Here is a 15113-nt window from a genome sequence, read left to right as displayed (position 1 = left end):
TCACCTGGGATCTGGCCGGCACGGACGTTGTTGGAGTCGCCCGCCGTACGTGATGTCGCCTCCATGCAGGTCGTCGCGGTGACGTGGCCTACGTGGACGCCGTCGCCGCTCGCAACTCCGTGATCAACCTCTCCGGGAACGTCCTCGCCGTCCGCAGCCACGCCAGGCCGGCCGAAGTGCACGTGCATGCCATGTAAGCCGTCTAGTTTGTCAAAAAAATTGTATCTGTAAATAATTATGTGCAATCACTTGTTAGGTAAGAAGTTGTTATCTGTATGATCATAGTACATTTAATTTGATTTAAAATTGATAGATCAATTTTTATTATAATATTGCAGTGTTGGTTGTGAGATCATTCAATGGATAAAGAAACTGCATTTACGGGTCTGTTTTTGGACACGAGTGAGTGGGATGGTAGCGATAGTGTTGATCGTACAAATGGTAATGATAGTACAGATGATGATGATGGCAGTGACAATGAATCATGGTCGTCGTACGATAATTTACCTGAGGAGGATTTTCAAAAGAAGGAGGAGGGTGCTTGTAGTGAAAACGTAAGTGTCGTGTACAATCTTTTCGTCGGATGAAGAACCATATGGTACTTACATGTGCATATGATTTTTTTATGTGCAGGAGGATATTGACGTCCAGAACGAGGAAAATCATGGTGTTGAATCTTTCACAGATAACATAAGCCAGGTTCGGTCCAAAATTAATGACAACTTACACTTGCTTATGTGGAATATTGTAGGCTAACTTTGATGGTTGGAGTGGTGATGATGAATATGAGCATGAGGATGGAGCTAATATGGACATTGAGGAAGCTGAAATCCAGCAACGTGCGCTGGAGACACAGTTTAAGGTTATGGGTATGACATTTGCATCACAATGGGAGGCCTACATGTTCTATAATAACTACGCCAAAGACCATGGATTCAGTATCAGAAAATATAAGGTGAAACAAGGAAAAGGACTTTCAACCACTGTTCGGTATAGGCGATACGTTTGCTCGAGGGCAGGAAAACGTCTCAGTAAATTTTTAAACCCGGAGGGTCGTACCCGCAGGCTAAGACCCGAGACTCGTTGCGAGTGTGGCGCACATTTAGTCGTGAAGTTGGACAAAGGACATGGAGTTTGGTTCGTGGAAACTTTTATGGATGATCACAACCATTTGTTAGCTAGACCAGATGAGGTGGTATTTCTGCGGTCACATCGAGTGATGGGAGATCACCAGATAGCTGAGATCTTGGCGATGGAAGGAGCTGGGATCAGAAAGCATATCATCATCGACAACTTCATTAGCAGGTATGGCTCATATGATAAGTGTGGGTTTCTGAGACGAGACGTGTACAACCTATGTTGCCGAGAAAAACTGAAGTTGATTGCGAAGGGTGATGCTAACACGGCAATCGGGATTATGAGGAGCAGAAAGGAGAAGGATCCAGACTTTTTCTTTGAGTACGTGCTCGATAAGGAGGGCCGTTTGAAGAGCTTGTTCTGGTTCGATGCACAGTCGCGGCGGGACTATCAGTTGTATGGAGATGTGACTGTGTTCGACAACACGTATAAGATGAACAGATATGGTATGCTATTCATCCCCTTTGTTGGTGTAAATAATCACCGTTGCACCACAGTTTTTGGTTGTGCCATTGTGTTCGACGAGACCGAAGTGACGTACGTGTGGCTGCTCCAAACATTCCTGAAGGCCAATTGTCAAAAAAAGCCAAGGTCAATCATACGAGCTATTCGGTTGGTTTTGGTTGATGTGTTGCACCGTCTCTGCTCATGGCACGTGGAAAAAACATGTAGAAGCACCTTAATTACAAATCGCTAAATGAGTTCAGGGCACTCTTGTACTACTCCACCTCTCCAGCCAACTTTGAGGCGAGATGGCACGATTTCGTCCGTAAATGGAAGACTGATAAAACAGAAGAGTGGCTGAGTAGGATGTACAGGAAGAGGAGTCTGTGGGCAGCATCATATCTGTCAGATGGTTTTTTTCTGGGTATGCGCAGTAATCAGAGGAGTGAAAGCCTTAACTCGTGTCTTCACCTTCACCTAGACGGCGGTATGACTATTGTTGACCTAGTTGTGCATTATGAGAATTGTATAGTTCGACTACATGAGAACGAGGCGCATGATGACTGTGTTTCAAATCAGTCATTGCCACCATCAGTCACAGAATATAAGGATATTGAGAAGCATGCTGCTGAAGTATTCACTCATTCCAATTTTTATATTCTTCAACAAGATCTGAAGAAGATGGGAGAGCTTGAGATTTTTGAGACGCTAGTGGGAGTTGACTGCCACACCTTCATCGTGACATGGAGAAATAACCGCAAATTTCAGTTCGGCGTGAATTATCGAGCTGAAAAATCTGAGAATATGATAGACTGCAGTTGTGGACAAATGCTTTGGAAATGATTGCCTTGCAAACACATTCTGTATGTGTTGGTTCATCTGAAAATATCTAAAATACCTAAGTGTTGCATCCTTAAGAGGATGTCGAAAGTTGCGAGAGGTGGGCTGCCTGCATAGCGAAAGAGTGACATGTTTGGCTGGGGTTGGACAGGGGCAGAGCAGCGTGCTCACTATAGTCAACTCAGTATAACAGGAGCTGAAGCTTTTCATGTTGCTTCAAATGATCCATTCGTCTTTGATGAGTTAATGCAGTGTCTGCAGAATATAATAGCGAAGAAAAAGGTCCCTCATAATGATGTTGTTGGTAGTAGAAGAAATGTGCATGAGGAGCCACGTCAGCCGGAACAACATGTTGATGTCATAGGTGATCCCGTGAAAGTTTCCACGAAGGGCGCCCCTAAACAGAGCACGACAGGGCGAGCAAAGAAAGATCCAAATGTTACAAAAAATGGAAGACCAAAATCATTTTCTGAGAAAAAACCCGGTCCTCTTTGTGGCATTTGTAAGAAAGAGGGCCATAGACGGCAAACGTGCGCTGAGAATGAAAAGTAAGTTTTACATTATTTTAATTATTTTTTGGTTCTCTCTTTACAATTGTCTGATGAGTTCTTTACAATTTGTTATGTAGGAACCAGGCATAAAGATGAAGTATTCATAATCAATTGAAGGCACTCGCAATTTCAGTTTATTTGTTTAAGGATAAGAGACATGGCACTTTGAGTTTATTCTTTAAGCCACCTTGTTCGATGGAAGGCACTGGCACTTTCAGTTTATTTGTTTAAGGATTGGAGACATGGCACTTTGAGTTAATCTTTATGCCACCTTGTTCGATGTTATGAGACACGCGATTTCTATTATTATGTGTGAAACATGATATATTTGTATGAGTGTGTTACTGCTGTCATGACTTTGTCAGCTGATTAACATTTTTTAAATTTAATGTATGTGAAAAAAATATTTGAAAAAAAGCCCAGCCGTGGCCGGGCGCGCGCACGGACAGTATACTACAACGCCTTCTCGGAGGCCTTTCGGCCGGCAAGCGGGGAGGCCACGGCGTACAACAGGGCATTCATTAGTGTTCTGTAGCGAGCTTGTGAGAAGGCGAAGACGCGGGTATATAAACCGGTCGGCGCGTCTCTCCACGGGTGAGGTGGGACTAAACTTAGTCGGCACAACGCGCCAGCGTCCCCATCCGCACAAGAAGAGGATCGGCCCACGCGCCCGACGTGCGTCGTTTATGGGCCGACAGATCGTCATATTCCCCCTCGGGATCGTTGCATGTGCCCGCTGGGTGGGGCGGGACGAGACCTCTGCCACCGGGCGCGCGGCTGTCGGTCGATCGGCTGCTGGGCCAGCAGACCCGCGTGTGGCACACGGCGAATCGCGCCAGCCCACACTAGCTGGACTGCGCGGGCCCGCCACTGCCTCGGCTATCGGCCACCGCACGGGCTGGGCTGGAATATTCGTCGGATCCAGCGCCGCTGCTGCCAGCACAATCGACGTGGGAAATTGTGCAGGTTTTGTCCACATCGCACCAACTCAGGACGGCGGGGATATTTTCTAATAAATAAATGACCGCCGCGAGTAGAAACAACAATAGTACATATAACATCGCAGCCGCAAACCGATACATTTTAGGACAGCAAAAATATTACTTGCCCACACGCATTTAAATGTTTAGTCTCACACGAAAGCGATAAATAAAACGTGAAAAATTGTCGAAATCTATCCCAATGCCATGTCGCATTACAATCGTTCAAAGTATCCAACAACGATAGGGAAACCTTCTACGGGACTAAAACCCTACCGATGCTAATACCTGTTCCTTCTCCATGATTTTAACAATTTTCATCTTGACCTTCTCTAATTCGTTCACCTCTGAAAAAATAATTTCCGCGACAATACGTGGCCTTGACTCATTAATCTCTTCCTGGTCAAATTCATGTGTCCAGCGATCTCCGTCCCAGTATTTTATGCACCACATCACAAAAAGTCCACAAGACACTCTGCAATAAACATGTGTGATCAGCTTAGGATATATCATGCACTGCCTTGTACTCATTTAACTTACCCATCGTTTTGTCTCGGCATTTTATACTCATTAATTGGCCACGATGAGACATCTGGAAATTTTTTTGATTCAAGAGTTGAGTTGGCCTCCATAATATCCTTAGAAATTTCAGCTCTCTGAAACAAATTAACAAATCAGAATTTAATGTATGACTCAATATTTTTCTGAATGCGAGTGTGAAAATTATAGCGTACCAGGGTGGCAATCATATTGCGAATTCTTTGGCTAATTGCGCCTTTAGAATTTGAGTCAAGAACTTGAAACTCCTCCTTGACGGTGTGCATCACTATGGTTATCCAATGATTATCATTAACGTGCATAGGAAAATACGCCTACATAGTAACCAAATGATATTAGTGCAATTAAATAGTAATGTCTAATAAAAACAAATAAATATGAAAGCAATACCTTGTCCCGTCTGAAATACTCATCCATTACTCTTGCGATGACTTTTGTTTTCTTTGTAACATGTTCTGAGTCTAAATCATTTACTGACTTGGTCTTTCCCCTTGCCCTACTCAACATAAATTTGGGGAACCACGTTGTTGATATGTAACGATCAGAAAAATCACGGAGTTGTAGGTGTTTACAATATGCATTGATGATCTGCATACATAAACAAAAAATTTCTATCAACTTGTGAAGTACAAAAGAGAGATTTGTTAAAACCAAACTCATACTTACAGCGCCATGCAACCATTTAAACGTCAGGACATCGTGAAGCATAGCTGGCGTGCATATGTCCCCATCTGGTGGCGGCATATCGACCACGGTTCGGTGTGCATGCTTCTTTGTCGATGCTAGAGTCTCAACAAAAACTCTGGCTGCCTCTATGTGATCCGGAGTCATATTAAGAGAACTTGCTAGAATTGAATGTGGTGACGATGCAAACAGATCTAAAACAATGCAGCTACAGTCATTAAAAATAAAAAAATTACATAACGCGTGAATGAATTATAAAGTAGTACTTGACTTACAGTTTTTAACACGTTTCTTGCGGGTAATGAGAATGTCGTAGGGGGATTGGCAATATTTCGACTTTTTTCTTTTGCGCTTACCATCATTTTCCTGACTGCCTTCACCATTACCTATGTTGCTCTTTGTCGGGAAACTCTCAAACATGTCTTCGGACTTTGTTGGTGACAAAGCATCCATAGACTCACTAGAAATATTAGCATTCTGCGGGGTTCGGGACATAGACGAAAAGTCTTTTGTACGTACAGTTGATGCCGAAGATGGAGAGTTTCCATTATCGTCTATAACGAAAGCATCAGTAGCTTCACCTTTACCCGGTGTCGTCGCCGGAGCACTCGTGTCATCAACGGGCACGGAGGTATCATTGATACCCGTGAAAGATGTTCGTACCTTTACATCGGTAGGTGAATCAATATCTGGTCAATATTTTGATGATTTGTACTGGCCATTCTCCATCCCAACTCCTTCACCTACATTATCAAATTCGTCATTGTTGTCCCTCTTATTGGGTTTGTACAGCACACCTTTCGTGTTCAACCTTTCCATTACCATCTACAAACACAAATGAAACACGATAAGTAGTTGAACAATTAAACCATGTTCAATACAACTTCTAAATTACCTGTGCACATCTTTCGGGTATATTGAGAACCTCCTTGTGAAGCAGCTTTATGTATGTCATCACACGGTCCATACTACAAGTCGTGTTTGATGAAACCGTGAACGTGCTTGGCTTTCTACTCCTGCCACCACCTTTCCGTTTAGGTTTCTTCGTTTCTTCCTCTGGGACAGTCCCTTCACGTGCTACCTTAGCACGTCTGTACTCTTCGCTAACGCAGTTTTCAATCTGTACAACAAACAAAAAAATTAATTAAATAACAAATATAATTAATTACTATGTGCAACCAATAAGGACTTTACTTATTGACTTACATTGCCGGTGCCACGCCCGTGCATGTTTTCATAGTCGTCTCGCTTTTTCCCTTCCGTTTCTGGCCAGTTAACCATTAGTGGGTATTCACGAGACAAAGGATCAAATGTATCCACACCAATTGGCTCAACTTTTTCCCAGTATATATACTGCATAATAGTAAACACAACTAGTCAGACACATAGATCACATAAAAATCATATGTACATACAACTATTATGAAATGACTTGTACCTGAAGAAGAGCCAAGTTCCCGATAGGCCACTTGAATTTTTCAAGATCTTCGACCGATTTTTTTATAGCATCCATGCACACTCCCAACGTGAAATCGTTCCAATTGTATGACTTGATAGCGTTCACGTCCTCCACCATTTTGTAATAACGATAAGAAACAAACTTGGTGGATTGTGGTGCTAAGACTATACCCATAAGAACCAGTACGACCCTTCTCACAAAATCATCATCATATGACTGAGTATCAACAATATTTTTTATCAACTCATTGATGAGGATTAGGCCTGTTCTTTTGTCTAGAAACCGATTCGGAACAATTTTTTTGGCATCTAGTTGTACTGTTGCTATCATGCTACTGACATCATCACCCTTGTTACGTAGCCCGAATATGTCATAAACATCTTCATTAAGCACACTGATGCCGTCAGTATTTGGCCGAATAATAAATCGCTTTCTACTACTATCATACGTTATAATCATAAATTCCAATAATTTTTTCCTCATTTTCACTGAAGGAATTCTCAACATACTGTCCAAATTTGTGCCACGTAGCATCATGCGCTGTCTGGGTGTGAATTTTCCCACCAATTCGCACCACTTCTCAACCGAGCAGTACACATCTCCCAATTCTTGCATTCTAAATAAGATGACAGTTATCTAACTAGTTACGAGATTCAAAAAACATTACATATGGTTTAATACCATACCTTCCGGCGTCTCGACGTGCACCGACAGCCCCCGTTGCCTAACCCCACCCGGTGTGGGTTAGTCGTGGCAGCCGCGCGCCCTCTGCCCACACCAGCGCGCTGGTCGATGGCCCGTCCTAGGGTTTAGGGTGCCTGCGACTTTGCCGAGACGGCACGGACGGGCCTGAGATCCAAGTCGCGCGCAGATGTCGGATTGTATGGCCGCCGTCAGGCCGGCAGGGAAGGGAATTGGGACGGCCACGATGGTGTGACCGTCGGATCGGGGAGGGGTGAGGACGTGCGTGGAGGCGGTGGGGTTAGGCGGTCCTGGGGCGAGGTAATGGCGGTGTCGTTTCCATGCCATGCACGCACGTACGGCGTCATAGACGTGGTCACACCATAGTGGGCCACTTGGCCCGTCCCGTAAAACTACCGCCGGCTGGCCCACGATGCATTTATTAAAAACATGCATTGTACTTTAACATTTCAGTTCAATACCACATCGCTAAGTCGGCGCGCCGTTGACTCCTCTATATAATTTTCTTTTGGTCAATGCACAAACATCTCAGTTTGTGGGACTCTATTTTGAGGATATGCAGGATCGATGTGAGTCTTCACCTGCTCTGAGCTTGTGAAGGTTCACATGGATCATGCATATTCTTCAAAAACAGAGTCATTATCTCCGACGTTTTTTAACGTCAGAAAATATTAATGCATTTTTTAATGCAATCATTCAAATTTTATGCACACGCACTCATCACCAGGGCCATCATGCGTTCTCTTTTCGGACTCAGCCGGTGGACCCCAAACTTTTTGCACACGCACTCATCGACAGGTCCATCATGCGTGCAAGTTTTTATAATTTTCCGACACCGTATGAATTTCCTATGGTTTTCTCCGTGAAACGCACCGAAAACATTGATCGGGCGTGAAGCAACGTGCGTTTGGTGTCCGACGTTGTTCAAATCTTGTGTGGGGCCCTAAGATGGGCATGCCTACTGCCTTCCAAAATTGGGTGACGTTTCGTGCATGCCACCTCGTACCACCAATGCAACCGGCATTGATCGGATATGAACGATGTCAGCCCCGTACTGTGTTCTCTTTTCGGACTCAGCCGGTGGACCCCAAACTTTTTGCACACGCATGATCGACAGGTCCATCATGCGTGCAAGTTTTCATAATTTTCCGGCACCGTATGAATTTCCTATGGTTTTCTCCGTCAAACGCACCGAAAACACTGACCGGGCATGACGCAACATGCATTTGGTGTCCGACGTCGTTCAAATCTTGCGTGGGGCCCTAAGATGGGCATGCCCACTGCCTTCCAAAATTGGGTGAAGTTTCGTGCATGCCACCTCGTACCACCAATGCAACCGGCACTGATCGGATATAAACGATGTCAGCCCCGTACTGTGTTCTCTTTTCGGACTCAGCTGGTGGACCCCAAACTTTTTGCACACGCACTCATCGACAGGTCCATCATGCGTGCAAGTTTTCATAATTTTCCCGCACCGTATGAATTTCCTATGGTTTTCTCCGTCAAACGCACCGAAAACACTGATCGGGCGTGACGCAACGTGCGTTTGGTGTCCGACGTCGTTCAAATCTTGCGTGGGGCCCTAAGATGGGCATGCCCACTGCCTGCCAAAATTGGGTGATGTTTCGTGCATGCCACCTCGTACCACCAATGCAACCGGCACTGATCGGCTATGAACGATGTCAACCCCGTACTGCGTTCTCTTTTCGGACTCAGCCGGTGGACCCCAAACTTTTTGCACACGCACTCATCGACATGTCCATCATGCGTGCAAGTTTTCATAATTTTCTGGCACCGTATGAATTTCCTATGGTTTTCTCCGTCAAACGCACCGAAAACACTGACCGGGCGTGACGCAACGTGCGTTTGGTGTCCTACGTCGTTCAAATCTTGCGTGGGGCCCTAATATGGGCATGCCCACTGCCTTCCAAAATTGGGTGAAGTTTCGTGCATGCCACCTCGTACCACCAATGCAACCGGCACTGATCGGATATAAACGATGTCAGCCCCGTACTGTGTTCTCTTTTCGGACTCAGCTGGTGGACCCCAAACTTTTTGCACACGCACTCATCGACAGGTCCATCATGCGTGCAAGTTTTCATAATTTTCCCGCGCCGTATGAATTTCCTATGGTTTTCTCCGTCAAACGCACCGAAAACACTGATCGGGCGTGACGCAACGTGCGTTTGGTGTCCGACGTCGTTCAAATCTTGCGTGGGGCCCTAAGATGGGCATGCCCACTGCCACCCAAAATTGGGTGATGTTTCGTTCATGCCACCTCGTACCACCAATGCAACCGGCACTGATCGGATATGAACGATGTCAACCCCGTACTGCGTTCTCTTTTCGGACTCAGCCGGTGGACCCTAAACTTTTTGCACACGCACTCATCGACATGTCCATCATGCGTGCAAGTTTTCATAATTTTCCGGCACCGTATGAATTTCCTATGGTTTTCTCCGTCAAACGCACCGAAAACACTGACCGGGCGTGACGCAACGTGCGTTTGGTGTCCGCCGTCGTTCAAATCTTGCGTGGGGCCCTAAGATGGGCATGCCCACTGCCTCCCAAAATTGGGTGACGTTTCGTGCATGCCACCTCGTACCACCAATGCAACGGGCACTGATTGGATATGAACGATGTCAGCCTCGTACTGCGTTCTCTTTTCGGACTCAGCCGGTGGACCCCAAACTTTTTCCACACGCACTCATCGACAGGTCCATCATGCGTGCAAGTTTTCATAATTTTCCGGCACCGTATGAATTTCCTATGGTTTCCTCCGTGAAACGCACCGAAAACACTGACCGGGCGTGACGCAACGTGCGTTTGGTGTCCGACGTCGTTCAAATAATGTGTGGGGCCCTAAGATGGGCATGCCCACTGCCTCCCAAAATTGGGTGACGTTTCGTGCATGCCACCTCGTACCACCAATGCAAGTGGCACTGATCGAATATGAACAATGTCAGTCCCATACTGCGTTCTCTTTTCGGACTCAGCCGGTGGACCCCAAACTTTTTGCACACGCACTCATCGATAGGTCCATCATGCGTGCAAGTTTTCATAATTTTTCGGCACCGTATGAATTTCCTATGGTTTTCTCCGTCAAACGCACCGAAAACACTGACCGGGCGTGACGCAACGTGCGTTTGGTGTCCGACGTCATTCGAATCTTGCGTGGGGCCCTAAGATGGGCATGCCCACTGCCTCCCAAAATTGGGTGACCTTTCGTGCATGCCACCTCGTACCACCAATGCAACCGGCACTGATCGGATATGAACGATATCCGCCCTGTACTGTGTTCTCTTTTCGGACTTAGCCGGTGGATCCCAAACTTTTTGCACGCGCACTCATCGACAGGTCCATCATGCGTGCAAGTTTTTATAATTTTCCGGCACCGTATGAATTTCCTATGGTTTTCTCCGTCAAACGCACCGAAAACACTGACCGGGCGTGACGCAACGTGCGTTTGGAGTCCGACGTCGTTCAAATATTGCGTGGGGCCCTAAGATGGGCATGCCCACTACCTCCCAAAATTGGGTGAGGTTTCGTGCATGCCACCTCGTACCACCAATGCAACCGGCACTGATCGGATATGAACGATGTCAGCCCCGTACTGCGTTCTCTTTTCGAACTCAGCCGGTGGACCCCAAACTTTTTGCACACGCACTCATCGACAGGTCCATCATGCGTGCAAGTTTTCATAATTTTTCGGCACCGTATGAATTTCCTATGGTTTTCTCCGTTAAACGCACCGAAAACACTGACCGGGCATGACGCAACGTGCGTTTGGTGTCCGATGTCATTCAAATCTTGCGTGGGGCCCTAAGATGGGCATGCCCACTGCCTCCCAAAATTGGGTGACGTTTCATGCATGCCACCTCGTACCACCAATGCAACCGGCACTGATCGGATATGAACGATGTTAGCCCCATACTGCGTTCTTTTTTCGGACTCAGCCGGTGTACCCCAAACTTTTTGCACACGCACTAATCGACAGGTCCATCATGCGTGCAAGTTTTCATAATTTTCCGGCACCATATGAATTTCCTATGGTTTTCTCCGTGAAACGCACCGAAAACACTGACCGGGCGTGACGCAACGTGCGTTTGGTGTCCGACGTCGTTCAAATCTTGCATGGGGCCCTAAGATGGGCATGCCCACTGCCTCCCAAAATTGGGTGACGTTTCGTGCATGCCACCTCGTACTACCCATGCAACCGGCATTGATCGGATATGATTTTTTTATGATTTTTTCCGTGAATTCAGTTCTATATTAAGTAGTGTTTTTAATATAATTACATAATAAATTATATATTAAGTATTGTTTTTAACATAACTACTAAATAAATTCTATATCAAGTACTGTTTTTTAAAAAGGGTATTTTCCAAATTATTATTACTTCTAAATTATAACAAAAAGCTCTTTACTATTATGAAAACTACTTTAGCCATTAATGCAAAACACATAAAAAATAATGAACATTACATAAATTATTGAACATTTATACAATACGTAGGACTTTTCATTATTATTTATACAATACAACATTTATTTAAAAAATTACTATTATTTTTGAAACAATAAACACATAACAAAAAAACAATGACACCGCACGTTGGACGGCCCAGTGACTGTGCGCGACGGCGCGCGTGGGCCGGCCCATTGAGTGTGCGCGCGGTGCGGGGGCAGGGTCGGCGGGGGTGACGACTAAAGTTTAGTCCCACCTCGCCCGCCGAACGACGCCGCGACCGACTTATATACCAACCTCCCACCACCGTTTCGAACTCCTCTCATTCCCGCCCCGTCCCGCCACTGCCCCGTTGGCCTGTGCTGCAGGCCGTAGCTGGGCCGAAAGGCTGGCCCTTTCGCCACCCGGCTTGATCGGGCCGAACCGATTAAGCGCAGTTGCGGCATGCAAGCACAGGTGGGCTTTTTTTGCATCACAATTATATTGCCTTCTATGAGTCACGGCGCGGGGGAGGTGGAAGGGACGCTTTTTTAGTCCCACCCCGCGCGCCGAGGGACGCCACGACCGGCTTATATACCCGCGTTCGTGCACGTTGCTATATGAGACAGTTAGTAATAATTTGGTTTGACTTTGCACTGCTAGCGGCGGCACTGCCGCACTGCCCGGTCAGTGTAAGCTCATTACACTGTCGGGGCAGTGCGACCGTGTACTGCTAGCAGTGTAAACTCAAATCATATCATTACTATCTGTCTTATTTTTTATTATTTGCCACACTATGCAAATTTCATGAGTACTATCTACAATATTTTTTTGACATCCTTCAAATGAACCCAAATTACATTAGTAATATCTACCATCATAGGTATAATGTCAATACGAAATAAATTATGTATTAAGTACTCTTTGTAATATAATTACTTAATAAATTATGTATTAAGTAGTGTTTTAAATTCTATGTGAAGTACTGTTTTTTATTAACGGTCGTTTCCAAATTATTAGTTATAGCAATAAACTTATTAATTTATTTTCGACATCCTTGAAATGAACTCAAATTTTTTTTATAGTGTTCCACCATCATCACTAGGATGCATGCCAAGTTTTCTATATTTTTTATCGCTTTATGAATTTTCTATAATTTTTTCTGTGAAAACAGCACATAGCACACCCCGGACGTGACACAACATGTTTTTGGTGTTCAATTACGTTCAATTTTTGGATTGAATGTCATGGTGACCATACCAACTCACTTGCAAAAGTTGAGGTCATTCCGAATATGTCGAAAAATTGACCTCCTTCTCTGGAGACCGTCCGAAAGGAGTTTTTTCTCGACATCCTTAAAATGAACTCAAATTTTTTATAGTGTTCCTCCATCATCACTAGGATGCATGCCAAGTTTTGTATCTTTTTTATCGCTTTATGAATTTTCTATAATTTTTTCTGTGAAAACAGCACATAGCACACCCCGGACGTGACACAACATGTTTTTGGTATTCAAATACGTTCAATTCTTGGATTGATTGTCAGGGTAACCATACCAACTCACTTTCAAAAGTTGAGGTCATTCCGAATATGTCGAAAAATTGACCTCCTTCTCCGGAGACCGTTCGGGCAGGACTGAAGGACCCGTTCAAAAGGAGTTTTTTTCGACATCCTTGAAATGAACTCAATTTTTTTATAGTGTTCCTCCATCATCACTAGGATGCATGCCAAGTTTTCTATCTTTTTTATCGCTTTATGAATTTTCTATAATTGTTTCTGTGAAAACAGCACATAGCACACCTCGGACGTGACACAACATGTTTTTGGTGTTCAAATACGTTCAATTCTTGGATTGAATGTCAGGGTGACCATACCAACTCACTTGCAAAAGTTGAGGTCATTCCGAATATGTCGAAAAATTGACCTCCTTCTCCGGAGACCGTTCGGGCAGGACTGAAGGACCCGTCCGAAATGAGTTTTTTTCGACATCCTTGAGATGAACTCAAATTTTTTCCATAGTGTTCCACCATCATCACTAGGATGCATGCCAAGTTTTGTGGCTTTTTTGTACTTTATGAATTTTCTATAATTTTTCGGTGAAAACACCACATACCACACCCCCGGACGTGACGCAACATGTTTTTGATGTCCAAATACGTTCAATTCTTGTATTGACTGTGGGGGTGGGCATACCAACTGACTTGCAAAAATTGAGGTCATTCCAAATATGTCGACAAATTGGCCTCCTTCTCCAAAGACCGTTTGGCCAGGACCGAAGGCCCCGCACGAAAGGAGTTTTTTTTCGACAGCCTTGAAATGTACCCACATTTTTTATAGTGTTCCACCATCATCATTAGGATGCATGAAAAGTTTTCTGGATTTTTTATCGCTTTAAGATTTTTTCATAATTTTTTCATGAAAACACCACATACCACACCCCAGACGTGACGTAATATGTTTTTGGTGTGCATGCATGACAAGTTCTTCGGAGACCGTTCGGGTATGAGGGAAGGCCCCATGCATGCGTTTTGCGACTGATTTTTCTACAATTTCTGTGTCGATTATCGTCTCGTAACGTTGAAATGTATCTTTCCGTTTATTTGAAGTTGCACGACTAACATCAAATTAAACATACGGATTTTTTTTCAGATAAGCGATTCCGAGTTCATTCATAATTCAAAATATTTTACATAACCCTAAACATAACCGAGCACTGCTCTTACATAACTTAGACCGAAATTTAAATAAAAACCCTAACACTAGACTACTCGTCGTCGCTGGCGCCAGTGAGGTCGACGACCAGGGCCATACCGCCGGCCTCTCCTTCGCTGCCGTCGCCGCCATCATCGCCACCGTCATCGTCGTCGTCGCTGAAATCCCACCAGTTGTCTTCCCGCGCCTGCTACTCCTGCACCGCCGCTATGGCCGCCAGCCGCTCTCGTTCTTCACGAGTGGTCGTCGTCGCCTCCTCCTCTGCCGACCGGGCCAGCACCGCAAGTAGCCCCGGTGTGTCATCGGGGTCTCCGTCTTGCGCGAGGGCGGCCTGCGCCGGCGGGATCTTGACCAGCGCCGGGGCAGGGGGCGCCTGCTGTGCCGGGGCAGTGGGGGCGGATGGAGGTGAGCCGTGGCGGCGGCGACCACGGGAAGTGTCGTCCTCGCCGGTAATGTTCCCGACGGTGCGGCTGGCCGCCGCGTCCCTGAACGCGCCGAGGACGATGTCAAAGTTCTTCCCGCGCCAGAACATGCGCCGGGCCCTCCGGTTGTACCGGTCGCCAGGGAACGCGCGAAGCTGCTCCCTCGTCGACGGTGGT

At 45.5% G+C, this 15113-nt stretch overlaps 1 protein-coding gene and 1 pseudogene across 1 annotated transcript; one reads left to right on the top strand and one right to left on the bottom strand.

The window, feature by feature from the left end:
* The first annotated feature begins 808 nt into the window (after positions 1 to 808).
* On the top strand, positions 809 to 2973 carry LOC147957992 (protein FAR1-RELATED SEQUENCE 5-like; annotated as a pseudogene).
* A 349-nt stretch (positions 2974 to 3322) lies between these two features.
* LOC147957991 (uncharacterized) lies at positions 3323 to 5341 on the bottom strand. The gene is made up of 6 exons (XM_087531915.1): positions 5177 to 5341; positions 4901 to 5098; positions 4687 to 4824; positions 4493 to 4608; positions 4241 to 4427; positions 3323 to 3337 (listed from the first exon to the last, which is right to left on the bottom strand). The coding sequence occupies exons 1-6, from the start codon at positions 5339 to 5341 to the stop codon at positions 3323 to 3325; spliced, it is 819 nt and encodes a 272-aa protein (XP_087388041.1).
* Positions 5342 to 15113: the final 9772 nt, after the last annotated feature.

This window comes from Triticum urartu, chromosome 7A (assembly GCF_056163025.1).
Source record: "Triticum urartu cultivar PI428250 chromosome 7A, HENAU_Tu73, whole genome shotgun sequence".
Taxonomy (NCBI): Eukaryota; Viridiplantae; Streptophyta; class Magnoliopsida; order Poales; family Poaceae; genus Triticum; species Triticum urartu.
This window is presented reverse-complemented; position numbering and strand designations above follow the sequence as displayed.

Coding starts and splice junctions, on each gene's coding strand:
- LOC147957991 (XM_087531915.1), bottom strand. CDS start 5,341: ATGACTCCGGATCACATAGAGGCAGCCAGAGTTTTTGTTGAGACTCTA. Junction 5,099..5,176: donor TTAAATGGTTGCATGGCGCT/GTAAGTATGAGT, acceptor TTATGTATGCAG/ATCATCAATGCATATTGTAA. Junction 4,825..4,900: donor AGTATTTCAGACGGGACAAG/GTATTGCTTTCA, acceptor GTTACTATGTAG/GCGTATTTTCCTATGCACGT.